This window comes from Microchirus variegatus (assembly GCF_963457635.1).
Source record: "Microchirus variegatus genome assembly, chromosome: 14".
Taxonomy (NCBI): domain Eukaryota; kingdom Metazoa; phylum Chordata; class Actinopteri; order Pleuronectiformes; family Soleidae; genus Microchirus; species Microchirus variegatus.
The window spans coordinates 20587516-20608265 of record NC_139815.1 but is presented as its reverse complement, the minus strand read 5'-3'; the positions used below and the strand labels follow the sequence as shown (position 1 = coordinate 20608265).

The window sequence follows — 20750 nt, the reverse complement described above, 5'->3', positions numbered from 1 at the left end:
GGTATGGCTACTTGGCACAGAAATCTGTTAGTGTGTGAGGGGTTAAGACTTCAGTCGCAGTCGATCAAACATATTAGAATTCTTTTGAGCCGACTCTGGGCGCAATCGGGTAGTGTTTACTGATTACTGACCCATCTGCTAACGCATGTTGCCAACAGTCGATGAAAAAGTGCAGGTGGGAAACAGGAAATGGCGTCAGAATATCAAAACAATATTGCCGATGTTTGTGTTACGCTGTCGTGAGAGTTTGAGGCGTTCAGTTTGCTTCATTTGGTCGTCATTAAAAAAAATCTGCTGAAACCAGTAGATTAACAGATTAAAAATCGGTAAATTGCGTTGTGTGTCCCCAGCTTTAGAGGCTGAACATTGTGTTGTGTGAACTCGTCCTTTAATGCACAAAGACAACGGGAGCGACGGTGAAGGAATGACACGTAGAGCGAGAAGCTGAGAACATTAATTCTGCCACGTTAATTAGTCACTGTGATTAAACACAGATATCAACAAGGACATCAAACACTGGTGACTCATGCAGCAACATCTCCGAGGCACTGTCATGTCATTGCAGCCGGATCATCACATGCCTCTGCTCATTAGCATGCCACACACACACACACACACACGTTTAAATGCTGCTGGAGCACACACACACACACACACACACACACACACACACACACACACACACACACACACACACACACACACACACACACACACACACACACACACACACACACACACACACACACACACACACACCGGTCAGGCTCTGTCTCACTCATCTGTATTGATAGTGTAATCTCACACCACCATATGCTTAGCACAAACCATTATCATAGCAGCTGCACGCAGCTAATTAGTTGTGTTACTTTTATTCTTTTGTGCCCTAGTCTCAGTAGCCAATGACAAACAGTGAAATCAAACATGACAGCAGCCTCTTAAGTGAGCAGTGATCTCGGTAATCTGGTCAGACAGACGAGACCTGTTCGGCCTCCTGTGTCTTTCTAAACGCGTTATATTTGGAGGGGGCTGCAATAAATTAGCGAACACTTAGCATATATTTTTTATTTCCCCCTGACTCACTGCAGCACATAATAAATGCTCTGTCATGTTTTTCTAGTTTTTTTTGCTTACGTTGTCTTGTCTCCTGAATTTTCTGCTGCAGATTTTCACAATGAATGCAGATACAAGAGGAGGTGCAGAAGTCTAGTTCTCGCTCAGATCACTTGGTTTACATTATGATGAAATGTAATTACAGAAATATATTTGAGTACATCAACTTTTAGTGTCAGAATGTGTGGATTTGTTTACCTCATGCCCTGTGTGCTTTTCCATTGTCTATATACACCCTGGACTTTTAATTCTTTAAAAGTCTTTCCACTCTCCGAACGTGCTGTATATTATAGACTGTGCTTCATGTGTCTGTGTCTGTGCTTTCAGGTAAAGTACGCTGGCAGGATTTTGACCAGGATCTATACGTTGGAGCCACGGTGGTCCGACCAGGTCAGGATCCATACGCCAGGAACAAGTTCAACCAAGTGGAGAGCGACAAACTCCGAATGGACCGAGCCGTGCCGGATACAAGACATGACCAGTGCGTGACACTTTTTACATGCTTGTTAACCACAACACTGTCCCTCTGAGTTTTGTGTTTACATGTGTTTTGTGTGTACATGTTGTCCTTTGCCATCTGTCCATTTTCTTTAATGGGCACCAGACCAGATAAGATCTGGAGGAAACTCCCTTTAATGTGATTTATCAGACGAAATCAGGAAGTAGCGGCAGAGCAAACGCACACAAACACAGCTCACGGTTCACAAAGCTAACAAAATCCTGCCAATGGCTGCTGATTGTTCTGCCTGTCGAATAGACGGAGGCTTTAAAAATAAATCATGAAGTTATGCTTTTGTTAGCTTGAAAACAAAAGCATAACTTCGTTGAAAATTGAAAATTGAAAATTCGTCTCATTTCTTGCAGCAGCTGCTCTCGTCCATTTATCTCATCAGTCTGTTTTGTTCTTTAATTAAGCAACAAAAGAAAAGATTTTGACAATGAGGACAACAACTGAACAGGCATTGTGAACCTTAACAGTGAGATGGCATACTGGCATTGTTGTCTGGCGGAGCTCCGCTTTGTTCGTAAAACACGCAAGAGTGCTGGCGAGGGCAACAGCATCTGAAAACTGGAAGTCTGTGAAGTCCGCAAAAAGTTCCATTCTTGGCTGCACAGTGCAGCACAGAGTTCTACACAAACGTCCAGCCTCAGAGGATTTATCTGTCTAATGGATACATGTTATATATGACGGCAATGTGCCTGCTAGAGCCTGCAAATGATCACTTTTCCAAATGCTAACTGCTGTTAGCTCCCAGTTGCCTCTGTGGCTGATGTAATTTCCTGTCCCTTAAGTTTCATTTACTTTTTTTTAAGGTGGACCTAAAGAGATACTTCCAAACAGAGCGTTCTGAACAGGGCTGTTTTGGCAGATTGATTGAACTGCTGTGGTGCTTCATCCTTATGGTATTTTGACCAAAGCATGTCACAGACATTTTCATTAGGAAAAATAGGATATAATATGTCCACTTTAACACGACTGACACCACTGTCAGAGCAGCTGAAAATGGCACCGATTCTTCACGACTTCCTGGACATTGTTGTAAAAAGTAGCTCTAAATACAAAGGTAGACGCAAAAGTAAGAAAGTGTGCACGTTTGAGAGAGCTGGCATGAAAATTGCGGGGAGACACAGTGGCACCTTGCTTATTTTCAATACTTTTCAAGACTCTTGGCTGCGATCGGCAGACAGGACCAGTATCTGACTCCATCTATTCATGTCCTTCCTTCAAGACAAATTTCCAAACTGTGAGGACAAAGAGAAAGATTAAGTAGAGCCTATGAAAGCATGATAAAATTCTCTCTTCATGTTTTTCTTTTTGATGTGTGACGAGGACAGAAACTGGTGCCCTTTTCTAAACCCAGCTTCACAATTTGGCTCAAAATGTAGTTGAGAATCAATGATAAAGTATTTACATGATTCTTACATGTGGACCATGCATGGTTTCTAGAGGATTTCTGATTTATACAAGACCTGCATGCTTTGTCTTTTTTGACTCTTTCCCCTCTCACAGCACGATTTTGTGCTGTGAAATTTCATCAAACCGAACTATGAACGTCATGGAAAGTGGCTGAGTTTGATTTGTGAGTCGCAGTGTAAACGCTGCTCTGAGTGTGTTTGATTCCTGTGGTGCAGTGACTGGTTTCATGTGAGAGATCACGTTAAGCATTCAACCATGATGCTCCAGAACTCACTGAACAGAGGAAACAGATGTTGTTGTTGTTTTGTTTTTTTTAATCCTCGGTGAGGGGAGCGCACACAAAAGGACAATTATTATTTATTCAATTCACTGTGAAGCGCTGAGAACACACCAAGCTCCAACAGTCAGCTGTTGAGTCACCTCAACTGTGAGGTTTGTGTTGCAGATGTTTGACCATCGTCACCTGGTTCAGCATGTGGAAAGTTGGCGGGAGAGGAATCAAAAATGAACACATTTGTAACTGATCACAAATATTTTAATGACAAGATGACCTCGTTCTTATCCAACATTCTCTCGATTAGAGCTCTATTGGGGCGGAACTGTGTTTTTTTTATTTGTAGAGGTTATGATATTTTAGTACAAAAACTGAAAAATGCAAAACGTAAAGCAAATACCGAACAGTGAACAAACATATTTGAGGTCCAGGAGTGATCTGTGAGTCTGCAAGACAAATGACCGTACACAATACATACAGTAGACTCATTAGTTAAATCAACACGCCATTTTTGCCATCATATTGAATGTCATTTGTTCTAGGGCACGTAACTTCCTGCCAGCAAGAGCCTTTAAAGATATATATTGGTTTTACCCAATCCTTCCAGCATGTTTCCAAGGTAACGAGTGAATGATAAACTGATAGTGAAACAAAGAACCTTTAGAAATTATTTTTGTCACTTCCTTCCTGAAAATCTGAATTGAGGGGCAGGACCGAAAACCATCGGCAATGCAAACTGTTTTGTCATGGGTCCCTTTTTTTTTACACAATGAATATATAGGCCACTGTACACACTAAGAAATCAAAGTACGAGACTGTACCTAAAAAGGGTACAAATGTCGTTGCTCCATTTGTACCCTATCAGGGCACACAAGCACTGTACCCTTCTCAATGTGTACCAATCAGTACATTTTTTGTACCAGCACATGAAGGTACATATTTTGTCACTAGGGGTGCAGAAATGTTTCTTTAGAGGTACAAACAAGAAGGTACAGATTTTAAAGGTACAGTGCTTGTACCCTGATAGGGTACAAACTGGAGCGACAAAGCCTTTGTACCTTTTTAGGTACAGTCTCCTACTTTGATTGATTAGTATGTATGGAAAATACACACGAGAGGGACGTTGTCTTTACTGGTCGAAATCATTTAAAACATGGCCATGGTGAGCTCATGCAGAGCCTTGTGTTTTCATCACTAGAGCTGGTCTTGCTCTGTACAGTCATTTTTATGGATGTATATAACAGTGACTTGTACTTGTAAATCAGCTGGAGACACAAAGACACTGCACGAGTCAGAGTCTGTGTGTAAACTTAAGGCATTGGTCTGGCCTCATTCATTTATTGACCTAACTCTGAGAGCTCGAGCCATTAGCCCAGTAAAAGTAAAAGAGCAGGGATCCTAATTTATGCGGCTTCTTGTTGTTATTACAGTTGCAGACATAAACAATGGAAGTCGGAGCTACCAGCATCCAGTGTGGTCATCACCTTCCACAATGAAGCTCGCTCTGCTCTGCTGCGGACTGTGGTCAGGTAGGTCAATGGCATGTGTGTGCATGAACGTGTGTATGTGTGTGTATGAAATCCATGCCCACACACACACACACACACAAGCTTTGAATAATGCAACACATGTTTGATATTGGAAATATTTCAAATTTGGCACAAATGTTCAAATCGATTCACAGATGAATCGGTTAGCTTCGGGTCAAAGTGACCTCACAAACTTATTTTTGGCCTTTCATAATAAATTCCTTAAAAAAAAAAAAAGCACTTGTTATACAAGTCTGGAAATTGTCCTTTGGCTGTTTTTCTCTACGGGTATGTAGAAGCAAACAACTACTTTTCTTTTCATTTGCTCGCCGAATCTCTAGATTTTTAACATTTTATTTCATCTCATATTTTTCTTTTTAGTGTTTTAAAGAAAAGTCCTGTTCACTTGGTCAAAGAGATCATCCTGGTTGATGACTACAGTGATAATGGTGAGTAATGCAGCCAAAAGCATCTCACACACACACACACACACACATTCTTGTACTTGCTGCATACTGAGGACCAGCATTTCCACTTAATAAATCAACACAATTACAAATATCTACTTCATGAATGACATCTACAAAGAACTACTGGTTGCAGTACCATAAAATGTCTGCAGGTGGAGCCCCAGAGCAAAAAGGGCTGGAAAACTTTTCCGATTTTATTTTATTTTTTAAATTTTTGGTCCAACATTTTACAAAAACGTCATACTATACTATGTCGACCAAAATTTAGAAAAACATTTGACCCAAATTTAGAAAAAAAGTTGACCCAAAATTAGAAAAAAATAAATTACCCAAAATTTTTGGTCCAAATTTTGAAAAAAAAATTTGGTCCAAAATTTGAAAAAAACGTCATTCTATACTATGTCGTCCAAAATTAGAAAAAAAAAATTTACCCAAAATTTTTGGTCCAAAATTTGAAAAAAAAATTAATCCAAAATTTGAAAAAAAAAATTTGGTCTAAAATTTGAAAAAAAAAATTTGGTCCAAAATTTGAAAAAAAAAATTGGTCCAAAATTTGGAAAAAAAAATTGGTCCAAAATTTGAGAAAAAGTCGTCCAAAATTAAAATTTTTGACAAATTGAGTATAGCATGTTATAGCAACCTAAGGAAGTGATTTCAATGAAAACTGTTGTTGGTTTAAAACCCTCACTGGTCCTCAGTATGCTGCAAGTACAAGAACACACACACACACACACACACACACTCACACTGCAAATGTAATACTGTGTGTGTATTTCAGCCGAGGACGGAGCGTTGCTGGGGAAGATTGAAAAAGTGCGCGTGTTGCGGAACGACCGCAGAGAAGGTGAGAAACAGTGAGAAGAAGGAGAGCATTTCAAAGCACTTGAAAAAACATGATGATTGTTTTGTAAAATACCTATCACTGATATTTCCCTCAGGACTGATGCGTTCGAGGGTTCGTGGTGCAGACGCTGCTACGGCGCCAGTCCTCACCTTTTTGGATTCCCACTGTGAATGTAATGACCACTGGCTAGAGCCGCTGCTGGAGAGGGTGGCTGAGGTACACACACACACACACACAAATAAACAAAAAAGCTAGTATAATGTATATAATAATCACCGTTTACATCAACAGTAAAACGTCTAAACTTGTAAACACTAGCAGCTGTTCACTAAGTGAAGCCACTTTGTTTGAATCAATACAGTTTTACTTGTTTGGTTTATTCACACGGTATCAAGAGTGGCACTGTTATTCCTATAACTGATTTAATGGATGCCATGTCGTGCTGTTTGGCCTGGATTTGTTCCATTATTGTGGCAACGGCGGCTACAAAATGCCCCAGAAAATTCCCTTGAACAATGCAAATAGGTCCATGGTGGATTGTTCCAGAGGGTCCCAGTCAGACCTGGTGTGAACATCCATCCTGAGTGATCCCATCACAAGAGTTCAGTTCTAATTTAAACTACACCTGCAGGGTGTAACTCTTTGTGCTTTTCTTTTGTTGTTGTTGGTGGCTGTGCTATTATTCTACCTCTGTGAATAGAAACGATGTAAACGGGCTCTGTCAAGCAATACTATCAGACCTGACTGAAGGAGTGTTAGCTAGTATACACTGGCAGCGCAGGGAAGGATGGAGGAAAGAAGCAGTTATCCCATCGAACTGCTCGACGACTGGGTTTTTTGAGCTGAAGCAAGACTTTTTGTTTTTCTATTATGATCCAAAACCTGTGTGCAAACGTCTCGCTTCACAAGCACAGTGTTGCTGATGTTGTTGCCGGGCGACAGGAGATGTAAACACTGCTACACTGAGAAATAAAGTAGCATGGATTTGAAAGGCTTAATCAGCGTAATTTGAACTAATTTGTCAATGTTTTGACAAATTATACAGCTTTTTAAGTCCAAATTAAATGAAATCCCGGACTAATTTTGATGCCAGGTGCATCAAAACAAATAAGTAGCATCTCCTCAGTGATATACTCGCATACTTAAAGCTGAATAATTGTGATCTTTTGGTACGAATGTTAATACCAGGTCTGAATGGGGTCTCAGTCCCTGCCTCACACATAGTAACATATTTCTTTTTACTTTTACCTTCTGTCACATCATTCTGGCTCAGGTACAAAGCATTGGTTGTTATGAATAAAATCATGTAAGCTATCGAAGACAACCACAGCGAACTGACTAAAATAAAACAGACTAAAACTAAACTTTGTCACACACTTAAAACTTGGTGTTATTTACCGTGAAGTATTTTAGTGTCTAGTCGAGATGGAGCTTCTTCATTTAATGTAATCTGAAGTGCAACACAGAGTGCTGTTCTTCAAATATTTATGTGATACGACTGAAAATGATTCCCGATTGCTACATGTTGTGTTTTTCCATTTTAAAATCAATTACTGCCTGAAGCCAAATCTAAAACCTTTTGCTCTCAGACTAATTGACTTAACTTTTGCTTTAGTTTCAAGGTGAAATCTGTCCTGTTTCTTGTCAATGTCGTTTTGCAGTTTCCAGCTCCATGGTTTGGTTTGATGTGAAGAGATTCTGCTGCTTAACTTTCAGTTCGCAGCAGCAATCTAAATATAGCATATGAATCACTAACGGTGAGGGAAATGTTTACTTCTGCTCAGGGTAAACTTTTCAGAGCCGTATGTAGGGTTGCTTATTTTAGTCCTTTTCTTTGACTTGAAGTGAATCTCTCTTCTTAATCACATCCAGAGTTTGTCTAAATCCGTTTTTTTTTCTCTTTTCATTTCTTCGCAGGACAAAAGCAGAGTAGTTTCTCCTATTATTGATGTCATCAACATGGACAACTTCCAGTATGTAGGCGCCTCAGCTGATCTGAAAGGAGGTAAAGTAACACACACCAAACAAAACACGTATTTTCCCTTTTGCTCCCTGTCATAAAGACACTTTTGTGCTGTGTCTCACTGAGCGCCCCTGCTGTGAGAAACGCAATAGATAACAGGTGAACGCTGTTCTCTTCATTGGACACGGAATAATGCAGTTCCTTTGTGCCGTAAATCCAATTAAAGCATCGCCCCAGTGGCAAAGGGAATAAAAGTCAAAGCAAAGCTTGTAGGGAATCGATACAAACACAGTTGGTGTCATTTTCCTGTTACTCCGGCGCCGTGCAATCAGTAATAACATTATAAAAGTCATAGTGTGATAACATAAAGGGATCCCCTGCAGAGCGGTGTAAATGTGCGCGGTAGAATTGCTGCCGCAAGCTGCAGTAGGCGTAGTTTTATTATGATGTTAAGTATGCAAAGTACCTGTAGTCTGTATCCCTGTGGGCTTCAATAGAGATATTTTAACACAGATTATCTATTTACATATAAAACATATATAGATTATTTTTTTGAAGTCTGTTGCTTGTGTCCGTGTGGGTAGCACAGAAGATATAGAATATATATATATATATATATATATATATGTATATATATATATGCACCTTTCATAGTTTTAATAGGTATGCAAATTATACATACACGTCATATGTTTTATATGTTGTTTGTGATAGGTTTTGACTGGAACCTGGTGTTTAAGTGGGACTACATGACTCTGGACCAGAGACGGGCGAGACAAGGCAACCCCATTGCTCCAATAAAGTAATACAATACTATATACTCTATGTATACTATATGTATGTGTGTATGTGTGTGTGTGTTTATATACATATATATGGTAACACTTTAGATCGGGGAACACATATTCACCATTAACTAGGTGCTTACTAACATATATAAGTAGCATAGTAGCCCTTTATTAGTAATCATTAAGCACGTATTAACACCTTATTCTACATATCCTTATTCTACCTCTATTATGACATGAATTAAGATTTTTCCTCCACAAGGTATTAATTTGTGCTTAATATTTACTAATATTACTGCTACTTATATGCATGTTAGTAAGCACCTAGTTAATGGTGAATATGTGTTCCGTAATATAAAGTGTTGCCGTATATATAATAAAAATGCTGCTGTTGATACAGATATGACCATGTTTGACTATTGAAGTGTGAAACAACTCAAAAATGAAACATCACTGAGATGTGATTTATGTGAAAATGCTATTGCACGACATAGAATGTGGTTGTCATGTGCATACGAAGTCCTTTTCCCGTCACAGCAGTTTGTCTGTCTGTCTCTCTGCAGGACTCCAATGATAGCTGGAGGTCTATTTGTCATGGATAAGGATTACTTTGAGCTGCTGGGAAAGTACGACATGATGATGGATGTTTGGGGCGGAGAAAACCTGGGTGAGTCACTGTGGTGGATTCACAGGAGAGCAGGTGAAAAGGTTTGAGAGCATCAGTGGATTTCAGAGTAACAGAAGGTCACAGTGGCCTCTCAAAACATATATTTTTTTTAGCTTCCTGAACATTCAATTGGTTTTAAATCTCCAACTGCATGTTATGATTAATTAATCTTTAGTTGTTCGGTCTTTTATTTTGTCCACAAACCAAAAATAATTCAGTTTTAATGATTTCTTAGTTGTATGGAGCAAAAAAACAGAAACTATTCACATTTAAGAAGCTGAAAAATCAGAGAACTAGTTTTAATTATGTGTATAAAAAACACCCAAAATTCGTTAATAATCCATTAAATGATCGCAGCCATTGTGTTGGACTGAAACTGTTGGTCACTAGAGACAAACGACTGCTGGGTGATGGCTGTAGTTTTAAAAATTGCTGTAGAAATCAATTTGGCTAGACTTGACTGAGACTCGAGAGATTAAACCTCTTTTAAAGATTGGGTAGAAATTTAGTGACATGTCAAAACAGTTTCTTTCAGACTTTATCATCGGTGCAGTTTGTTGAATTCACACATCACACATTCCTTCACGATTATTCGATTTGAAACTAAACTAACACCAGCTTTTGCTTTCATGCTGTGATCATCTCACATGAATCATCTGGGGCTTCTGTGCCAACCAAACATTTTTTCTGTGATTTAAAGATTAAAGGACTGCTCCAGATAGAGAGCAGTTCATCTCAGTAAATTGCAGAGCTGTTTATGTGACGGCTAACTACAGTTGGCACCGAGGGAAATTTCCATTGTGTGCACAATAGAGCCTATTTGCAAACAGCCTAATGATAAAATAACTGCTGTGTTTCCACCTCCTTCCCTCTCGCCTCAGTCGGGATATTGTTAAGAATAAATGGCTGACAATGATTAATGTATAGATCAACAGTTCACATCCTGGTTCACTGTTTAAATACAGATGAGGTCCGAGAAGGAACCTGACTTAACAGCACACTGAAGGGAGGTGCTATTGTCTCGCAGAATATAGTAATTAACTGTGGTGCTTTTGTTTGATTCAGTGTGGGAAAGTGTTCTTCATGTATGCGTGTGTGTGTGTTTTCAGAGATCTCATTTCGTGTGTGGCAGTGTGGCGGCAGCCTGGAAATCATCCCGTGCAGCAGAGTCGGCCACGTCTTCAGAAAGCAACATCCATACACCTTCCCAGGCGGCAGCGGGACTGTGTTTGCCAGGTGAATGTAAAACACTGATCTTACCTCTGAGACTCTGCTCATAATCATCTTATTTTAACAACATTTTAACAGCTCTCCTAAGCTCTTGCTATAGAGTTTTCATTATTAGGACTCTAAATTACAACATTCAAGCACCCCACACCCCAAATAATAAGATATATGAAATTTAGACACCAACTAATCATCGTTTTTGATGAATAATATATAGACTGTTGACGCTCACATAGAGTGGTCCTGTTGCACATATGTGTAAGTTATGGAACATTAACTTGTTTTTATAGCCAAAAACCTCCTAGTTGCTGTAAATCTCTCCTTACTGACGCTGTCCTCAGCCGCAGTGTTTCAGACTGAAATGTCACACCCAGAAGACAGACTGTGTTGTGATTGGCCAGCCAGCGTAGAGCCTTCCCAACTGTCTTGTGATTGGCCAATACCCGGAAGTGACATAATCAGCACACCCGCTCTCAGAAGCGCAGCTCCCCCCTCTGGAACGATGGATGCACTGCTATCATTATCAAAACATTGTTTTAACAATGTTTAAAAATAGTTTTGTCACGACTCCCCGCCGCAGTCCCTTTTATGACTTTGACCAAGAGTCAGAAGACACTGTTGCTCGGGAAACACTTCCACAACGGACGTTATTCTTCTTCTGCGGTTCAATGTACGCAACCAAATGTGCCCGGAGCAGGAGGATCTGCTGTTCAGGAGAACTGTTGTTTACGTAACCAGAAGGGAGATCTCGCTGAACTCGAGGTTACAATAAAACACAGTGTTCTTAGAAATGGCTGAACTGTTTGTTCGAAACTTCAGGGCTTCGTATACGAGGTAATGACGCAGATACACACTAAAAAACAGCGTTAATTGGAACTTCCGGTCTAGGTCCGCTTTAATATTTAACATAGACTTAATGTAGTTCACTCTGACCTGCAACCAGGATTATTTTGGAACCAGCTGTCAATCACACACACGTCCACACATGCTGCGGTTTATCATCTGTTTTCCTCTAAATAGAAACATATTTCATAAAACTGACATCATGTGCAATTGAAGAACGCCCAAATCGAGTTATTGAGTCCATTACCTCCTTTGGAAAATGTTTACTGACATTGTAAATCAAGTGAGAACTAGGCTCATTTTCCCAGAGAATTTCTTTTTTTCTTTTTTTTTTGCAACCAGTAGATTTGCCCCCTGGTGGCCAACTGCTGCTTCTGTCTAACTTCTTATACTTGATGTGGACATGATTTTTCCTCTAATTGAACAATTAAATTCAGTTTAGTTAGTTCAAAGTTAACTTAGTTGTCACATAAAGATGAGACTTGATTGAAACTGCTGTTTCTACGGTCACTGTCAGTTTGAGAGCTGCCACTTTGAAGCCTCCAGATGTCCAGACCCTGTTTGAGTGAGAGGGACTTTGGATTTTGGCTTCACTTTTCAGACTCGGAGCTTTAAGCTTGAACACAAAATATACACAAGAGTCCTCGGAGCAATCAGAAACGTTTAATACGCAACATCTGTAATTTCACAACCGCTGGACAAACTGCAAATGTTGATAAAGTTCATGTGACATAATGAAAAGCCTGAGAACAACTTAGAAAAGATTCTCTGTCCTCATATTATGAAAATCGAATAATCACTTAAGCTGCAGTCAGATCACATGTCACTGTGTTAGTAAGTTCAAGTTTCTTCTATGTAGTTATTCTGCCTCTGTTTGGTCTCTGTGAACAGAAACACTGTAACGTCTGTTTGAGTCCTTCAACTCAAAATGACTCTGAAAAGAACTTATACGACAACTGCTTGAATGTAACAGACATTTGTTTGTATTTACAAGTTACTCTACAGTTTGCAATGACTTTGATGTTTTACTTGGCTGTTGGGAGTCAAAGCCCATGGTAGATGATTAAAACCAAACGGCAACAATTAGCCGAGTAATCACATGGACACTTGGCTCCAGATTAGAGCCAGAGCTCGTGTTACAAATCTTTTTTTTTTTTTTTTTTTATGCACATGCATTGGTTTAGAGCTCTGATAAATGTGACAACTTAATTACTGAACATCAGCGACGAGGAACACGATACATGGAAAAGATATAGACCTCAGCTTTGAAATGGCGTTCGACGACAAGTAACCGTCGCTGGAAACGAGCCCAGAAAAAAAGCCACATGCTCTTAATTAAGACAGTATGGGCCGATCAACAAACAGATAGCGGGGAGGTTTTGAACGACGGTGGTTTCCCCCTCAGTCTCCCAGTCATTTACATAGCTCAGGGGGAAAAAAAATCAGAAAATGGAGGACACAGTGTGTGTTGCTCATCACTCTTGTGTTTGTGTCTGGGGATTTTTCGTCATATTCATGGAAAAGCTTCCTTTTTAGCTGCAGGAGAAATTTCTCAGATGCTCAAGGTGTAGAAGTGAATCACACTCTCGTCACGTGTTGTCTATCACTTACACATCTTGAAGTAGATCTTACATGCTGTGGATTGTTTTGTAGTTGCTGGCCTCTTCATCTTTCAAAATATTTTGGTAGCAATTCGGGATCTACGTATGCATCTTAATTTCTCTTGGGTGAAAGAACACTTTTGTTGTGTTTAAAGCAGAGCAGCCACGGTTTTCCTTTCTAACGTGCTGTAAACAATAATATACAGCTGGAAGATGACTGTGTGTTTCTGGGTAAAGCTCAATACTGACTCTCTCTTTTTACGAGACATATTCTTTATCCCTAGTCTTTGTTATTCTTCCTGCTCTTCATTTATACCCACCTCGATGACTCATGTCTTCTTGTCCGTGACATCTCGCCACATGGTCTCCATGTGTTTCACCTTTCACTGATTTTCTTTTCCCCCCTCTTCTAAATTTCCTTCTCGTCTCTCAGGAACACAAGGAGAGCAGCAGAAGTGTGGATGGACGAGTATAAAAACTTCTACTATGCTGCAGTCCCATCGGCCAGAAACGTCCCCTATGGAAAGTAAGTACCCGTTGTAATGGCAAATTCAATGTCTTTGTCTAACTAGAGCCTTTCCAGGCAGACACCAGGTCCTTATGTGTATTCAAATTAGGATGTCAAGACTCAGCTTGCACCTGACTACAACATCCTGCAGGATAATTCTGTGGGGGGGCGGCCCCGATACCTGCAGTAGACAAAGGCGTGTGAAAGCACGGACTGGAGGGGCAGGCCCCCTCAACAGTCTAATGTGAAAATGGTGTTCCTTTGTTATAAAAGATTAGCTCTCGCCATGCTCTGGGTCTTTCTTCAGCTACGGCCACTCATGTGTAGATTGGCCTTTTCTTTGCAAAGAAAATAAAACCTTTGTCGGCCGGGCAGAAGTCTCTATTTCATTCTTCACCAGCAGCAGAAGAGAATTTCCACAACACCGTCGGTCAGAGTCAACAGGCACATGCATTAGTTTGCCAATTAGCAGCAGTAGTAGTCCTCTCTAAGTTGAGTCAGTCACGTCTCTTATCAAGGTTTCACGAGGCCTTAAATAAAGAAGTCTGTGTTCTTTGATATGCTGAAGGTGTGAGCATTACGTTTTTAAGTTACCTTAAGGACATCTCCAGAGAATCCTTTCAAGTGCAGTCCTAACAAGCGCATGCTTGAAAGTTTTTATTCTTGATATTACCAGTGTTTTTTCTTACGTTGTTGGAGGTCACAGAGTAACGCTTTCTTCGTAGTGGGTGACGCCGTCTGTAGCACACATGACTAAGTTGAAATGCACGAGTCTTGGAAAAAGTTGTCATGGAATGTTCCACAGACATTTGTGCCGTCTTATTTGATCTTCTGACATTTTTAAGGTTCCCATTTACCCAGTAAAAGTTTTTTTTTTACAGTCTTTTTACCATCTCTTCAAGATAAAAGCTCCTTGACGGAGCCTCAGATGTGCCCAGACACCCACTCCTTTCCCTCTCAGAATGATCGAGCAGGGCTTTAATTCACTCAAACTATTAGAGATACCCTATATTAGAAACCACAAGTGATCAACCCTTTAATTCACCCACTGTCTCCTCCTCTCCCCGCAGTATCCAGAGTCGTATGGAGATGAAGAAGAGATTAGGCTGTAAGCCATTTAAATGGTACCTGGAGAATGTTTACCCTGAACTGAGGTAAGAAAGTTGCAGCTCTTGGTATGATTGGTATATTCTTTGTGTAATGAGACGTAAATGGCATTGAGGCACATCTAAATTTCTCTAATTACCTCACTCACTCACAGTTTATTGCAACATTTTTCTCTCAATACAAAGGGGGTGGACAATATATTGATGCAGTATATTGTAGTGCTGTCTCTTGAGACATAATTATAGACACTCTGGTGTCAAATATCAATATTTTAATAAAAGAAATGCGGTGCTTCAAACCATTTTCCTGCCAGTTTGAGTCATGTGCGCCACAGTGCACGCTAATCACAGTAATGAGGTTAATGTGAAAGGAAGTGAACACGCTGAAAAGAAGTTGACGGCAGCAAAATCTGCTATCGTAAACTTTTTAGAGGCATTCGGTCGTCTTCACTTAGCCGTTGTGGTTTGTGGTTAAGTGATTGTGCAATAACAGATGCAATGATGTATGATTTAATTGTGCATTAAGATCAAATGCACTCAAGTTAATAGCGAAGCGTTTCTATAGATTCCAGTCAGGACCTGAGGATTTGTAATGATCTTATTTAAAGGTCCAGTCTTGTGCAGCCATGTTTCTACGGCAGCCTGAATGGACAAACCAGCCAGAGCTTGCATTTAGTATTTTAAGGTAAAAGCTTACTATGCAAACAAAAGAAATCAATTATTTCCAGTATTTATTTATTTAACGTTTGTATGTTTATCCTTGACATCTTAAATATTTACGATGCAGTGCTCGACTATTTATACATTTCAACATTAGTCTCTCACTTATGCCATTGCACCTGATCCTATGGGTCATTCTTTCATTTATTGCACTATTTTCTTACACATTTGTACATTTATTTTATGTAGAATTCTTTTCTTTTTTTTATCAAATTTTGCTGCTGTGTCAAAACAATTTCCCCTCGGAGATGAATAAAGTATTTATATTCTATTCTATATTTGTATTATGTCAAATAAATCAGCAGACTTTTTCAATTATCTCAATTAAATAGTTTTTTGTGTGTGTGTGTGTGTGTGTGTGTGTGTGTGTGTTCAGGGTCCCGGATCACCAGGACATCGCATTTGGAGCTTTGCAGCAGGGAGGAAACTGTCTGGACACGCTGGGTCACTTCGCTGACGGGGTGGTGGGCGTTTACGAATGCCACAATGCTGGTGGAAACCAGGTAGCGTTACCGCGTCAACACATACAGGTCAGCTTGTCTAAACCTTCCACTAAAGACACCGGGTTTGGCTGCTGGTGGCACATGTGGTGAGAACACACGGGAGGGAACAGGTGGCACTGAGTAGAAACTTCGATTTAATTGTTGACCCGCACAAAAAGTGCACTGGGTTAGGCAACACCAAAACATCAATATTTTCATAATAACCTTTCTGCATAATGTCTGGTCTGTCGTCAGAGACTTTAACCAATCACAGAGCAGTTCAGTGAGAGAATGAGTCTGTGTACAGATCCCATACAAAAAAACAGTTAAAAAGAGTTGGACAATTTATCCGAATCAATATAGGCAGAGCCTTTCAGAGACAGTCTCAGGTTATCCGTCATGTATGAAGTGAGTGCATGTGTCTATTTGTGCTCAGCTGGCGGGGGACAGAGAGCCTCCATGTCAAACTATTAGTATTTAACCACGTTAGGCATGAGGTACCAAGTGGTACAGCGGTTAGTGGTGTCGGCCAGAAGAATCGGAAATCCTGTTTTGAAGCCTCAAAATTAGCCATTTTGATGTGTTGCAACAGGAAATTCACAGACCTGGCCTATAAAAAGCACCTACTGGACCAGCTGAGTGTACCACTTTGAATATAGTGTGTGTGCGTGTGTGAGAATGTGTCACTTTTGTCTTGAAATAGATTGACAGGTGTCGAGGGGAAAACTGCTGATCTGCAGACTCAGACTTTACTGATCTGCTTGTGTCAACAAAGATGCCTTATTAAAACGGGTCGTTTAGTATTTTTAATGTGAAGTTGAATGATTTTCTTATACATACACTACTGTTCAAAAGTTTGGGGTCACCTATACAATTTTTTTGTGTTTTCCATTAAAAGTCACACTTTTATTCATCATCATTCAAAGAGTTGTAAAATGAATAGAAAATATGGTCAAGACATTGACAAGATTAGAAATAATGATTTTTATTCCAAATAATAATTTTGCCCTTTCGTCAAATAACCAGCAAAACTGTTTTCAGCTGTGCTAACTTCATTGCACAAGGGTTTTCAAGGGTTTTCTAATCATCCAATAGCCTTCTAACGCCATTAGCAAACACAATGTACCATTAGAACACTGGAGAGATGGTTGCTGGAAATGGACCTCTATACACCCATGTACTGTACATATTCCATTAAAAACCAGACGTTTGCAGCTAGAATAGTAGTTTACCACATTAACAATGTATAGAGTGTATTTCTGATTGTTATATTCATTGAAACAAAGTGCTTTTCCTTCCAAAATAAGGACATTTCGTCCTGTGCCGAGAAGCAGTCCAGGGGAGGTCAAGCACACGCTCAACAAAACAAGGCTTTGTTCTGGGACAACAGGGAGAGAGGAGGGGGAAAAAGGCAGTTTTAAGCTATTTTTTAATCCAAGAAACAAAACCCTGATGGAGTCAGCAGTAAACGAACAACTCCTGTGTTTTTCTAAAATAGCTTATTTTTCCCTCATTGGACTCTGGTGTGGAGGAGTTAGTGGTTTACAAAGTGACACAAACCTCAGTTTCCAGTTGTTAAAGGCTGTCGAACAGCTAAGTCAGCCCATCCACATGTTTTATGAGGCGGGCCTATTGTTGAGCGGCTGAAGTCTGTTCTCGCTCGCCCTTGCGGTGCATTGGCAGAGTCTGAGGTGTGGATGCCTTCTAATATGTTTTAATACATCTGTTTTTGTAAAGGAATGGGCCCTGACCAAGGACAAATCAGTGAAACACATGGACTTGTGTCTGACTGTGGTGGACAGAACAGCCGGTTCTCTCATCAAACTACAGGGCTGTCGAGAAAATGACAGCAGACAGGTAAATAAAACAAAAACGCTGTAGCTTCTCTTTTTCTCTGCCAATAATAAAACATGAACATGTTTCTGTGTGTTTGACATCATGCTGTCATTTTCATGTCACCAGAAATGGGAACAGATCGAGTCCAACGCGAAGCTTCGTCACGTGGGCAGTAATGTCTGTCTGGACAGCCGCAGTGCCAGGATGGGCGGACTCACTGTGGAGGTGTGCAGCCCCAGCCTTAACCAGCAGTGGAAGTTCACCCTCAACTTACAATCATAAGGAGGGGTGTGTGGGGGGTTCACTGCAGAGACCAGGCAGAGTTGAATGCTCAGTAGAGACACCAACTGACTCTGAGACACGGTTAAGAAGATGGACTGAAGGAAACTTGATGGATAAATGGATATTTTTTTGCTCCTCCTCCTCCTCCTCAGAGGTGCAGCCAGTCATGCGCCCTTCTCCCCCACCAAGAAACTATGGGCCACGTCCTCCTGGGGGAGAGGCTTGCAGACCATTGTGGAGTAATCTGTCTGTGATGGATGGATGGATGGGTGCTGACGGTGATGATGAGGATCAAAGTGACAGAGAGGTTTTCCACTCAAACTACATACCTCAGTGTTTTTCATTGATGGTTCCAGAAGCAAATTTTTTTTTTTCCTTCTACTTTATTTGACACTGATAAAATCAAACTCTTTTTACATTGTAATTGTTTATATTTTATTAATATTTTATTCCTTGCTCTTAAATCTTTACGGGGTTTCACAGGAGCTTTTTTTTTTTATTTTTTTTTTTGTTCTTGGAAGAATCGGATGTTGGTGTCGTTGCTCCTTTTCCTGTGCTCTCAAGTTGGTTTCTCCACACCGAGCTGGAGGCCGCAGCAGCAGCAGAGCGAGGCCTCAGCTCGTTCTTTTGGTTTGGTTTGGGTTATGGAGTGATCTGAAGGGAAGAAATGGGCTCAGTTCTTTGAGCTTCTCCTCTTGTTTACTTTCATCGGTTAACAGGATCAACAAAGAAAAGAGTGGAGAGGAAAATGCTGTGTGTACTTCTTTGTTTTTTTTTTTCTTCTTCTCTTGGGGAGGGAGCAGGGTTCAGGGAGGAGCATCTGTTCTCTGGACAGGGCCTGACACCGGTTTGGCCCCCGAAGAGCACCTACTGAAACCAGGAAGTGTCTTTACGCTCACCATAAAGATTTACTGTCTTCAGGCTGCAGCACTGGCTGCTGCAGCACCTTCACCTTTTTTTGTCTCTAAAGAAAAACACACAGAAAATAAATCTCTTTCCAGTCTTTTTTTATTTGTTTACTTTTGTCAAAAAAAAAAAAAAATGGAACCAAATTTCAAATGGATGTTTTGTGTGTCTGGGAAAACCAGAGGAACAATTAAAAATAATTTTTCTTTACATGCTCTTGCTGCTCTCTAACTGCTTCCTGCGGAGTGGCTGCACAGATCCTCATCTTTTGCATGTGTTTATATGACAGCTGTAGGAAGGTTACTGTGTAATCACCAGGTCCAAACTGGATTTAATGTTACAGCTTCTTCTCTAGAGCTAACAGGTGTTTGTCGCAAATCGTTTTTTAATATCAAGACAAAATGAATTCAGAATTGACCAAACTCTGCATGCACCGGTGGAAGAGAATCCACAGTTTTTTTTGTTTGTGTAGACGTCACAGATGCTGCTTTTTGTTCCTGATCAGACCTCGTTATTAACATCCATCCCAGAGTGATTCAATCGCAGATATTCTGCTCTGTGATTCATGGAAAAATGATTTCTCTTCAGCTTCCTCTGCCACAGCTAGCCTTAGGCTTGTGCAGCACCACAGCTCATCCTCAGTGACCATTTCCTGAGACTGACAAGTTGGCAGCAAGCATTGTTTATGTATACAAGACTATTCTCCATGTGGGTTTGGTAGCGCTCAGTTGAAACCTTGTTTTAAATAATTTGTCATTTGTGTCTAGTAGAAAAATTGCCCAGCCCAAGTGTGAACTCGCCCAAATGCATCCTGAATGTGATTTCAGATCTGATATTCAGGTCTTTCAAAGGTATTCTGGCTCTGAGACATTTCTCAATGAACTGAAAGTATTATTATTATTATTTTACCCTTCTTAGGAGCCAGTTAATTTTTATTTGTAGCTATCCCCACAATATTAAGAACGAACAACACACTTTTATCAAATGGTTTAATTTGCATTTCAAATTAAACCTGTTAAACCTGTTCAAATTAAAGCTGTGTGCACATCTCCACTTTCCTCTCCGAGTCACATACGCAGATACTTTGACAGCAGATGCATCTTTACAGACAGAGAGGATAAGAATATAATTTACTCTTTGCAAACACACACGACATCTGTGTTTATTTCCATACGTGCACATTTTAACATCATGTGAACAGGCTAAACAGTTGTGACCAGATCTCTCAGGTCTGTCTCTGTTGACAAAGTAAATCCTTGCTTGTTTCTATACTTATTTAAACCTGCGACTTAACGTGCACACGTGTTCTTAAGGCTGCGCGCATCTCCAACATGTCTCCAGACTTTCACTTAGTCATGTTTTCATCAGCATATTTGTCTTGGCTGTAGCTGTCGCTCTTGCTTGATGAGTCATTGGGAGTTTTACGCTGCAGTAAACAAGGTTTTTACTGTTTGTTCTTCCACTGTGTCCCAAAATCCAGAATTGTTGTGTTTGAGTCCAACTTCAGTCCAGACTTAGACTTGAACGCTGATGACTTTGGGTATTGACTTCTGATTAACGTTTGAAAGACTGTTGAAATGACGACTTTGTTTTTTTTGTTTTTTTTATTATTAATTTGGTCTCTGATATTGACATCAAGCTATATTAATGTTGCAATATTTCCATATTGATGC

The 20750-nt window shown here is 40.1% G+C and overlaps 1 protein-coding gene across 1 annotated transcript in view; it reads left to right on the top strand.

Moving 5' to 3' along the window:
* Positions 1 to 18171, top strand: part of galnt2 (UDP-N-acetyl-alpha-D-galactosamine:polypeptide N-acetylgalactosaminyltransferase 2) — a gene marked incomplete at its 3' end in the record, with an annotated part of 47255 nt that extends 29084 nt beyond the window's left edge. Inside the window, exons 3-16 of the mRNA XM_083900663.1 lie at positions 1441 to 1594; positions 4736 to 4834; positions 5216 to 5283; positions 6083 to 6148; positions 6243 to 6364; positions 8066 to 8153; positions 8826 to 8913; positions 9463 to 9566; positions 10676 to 10802; positions 13671 to 13763; positions 14816 to 14899; positions 15948 to 16074; positions 17791 to 17910; positions 18016 to 18171. Of these exons, the coding sequence (XP_083756789.1) occupies positions 1441 to 1594; positions 4736 to 4834; positions 5216 to 5283; positions 6083 to 6148; positions 6243 to 6364; positions 8066 to 8153; positions 8826 to 8913; positions 9463 to 9566; positions 10676 to 10802; positions 13671 to 13763; positions 14816 to 14899; positions 15948 to 16074; positions 17791 to 17910; positions 18016 to 18171 (1496 nt within the window). The remainder of the gene's footprint in view (positions 1 to 1440; positions 1595 to 4735; positions 4835 to 5215; positions 5284 to 6082; positions 6149 to 6242; positions 6365 to 8065; positions 8154 to 8825; positions 8914 to 9462; positions 9567 to 10675; positions 10803 to 13670; positions 13764 to 14815; positions 14900 to 15947; positions 16075 to 17790; positions 17911 to 18015) is intronic.
* Positions 18172 to 20750: the final 2579 nt, after the last annotated feature.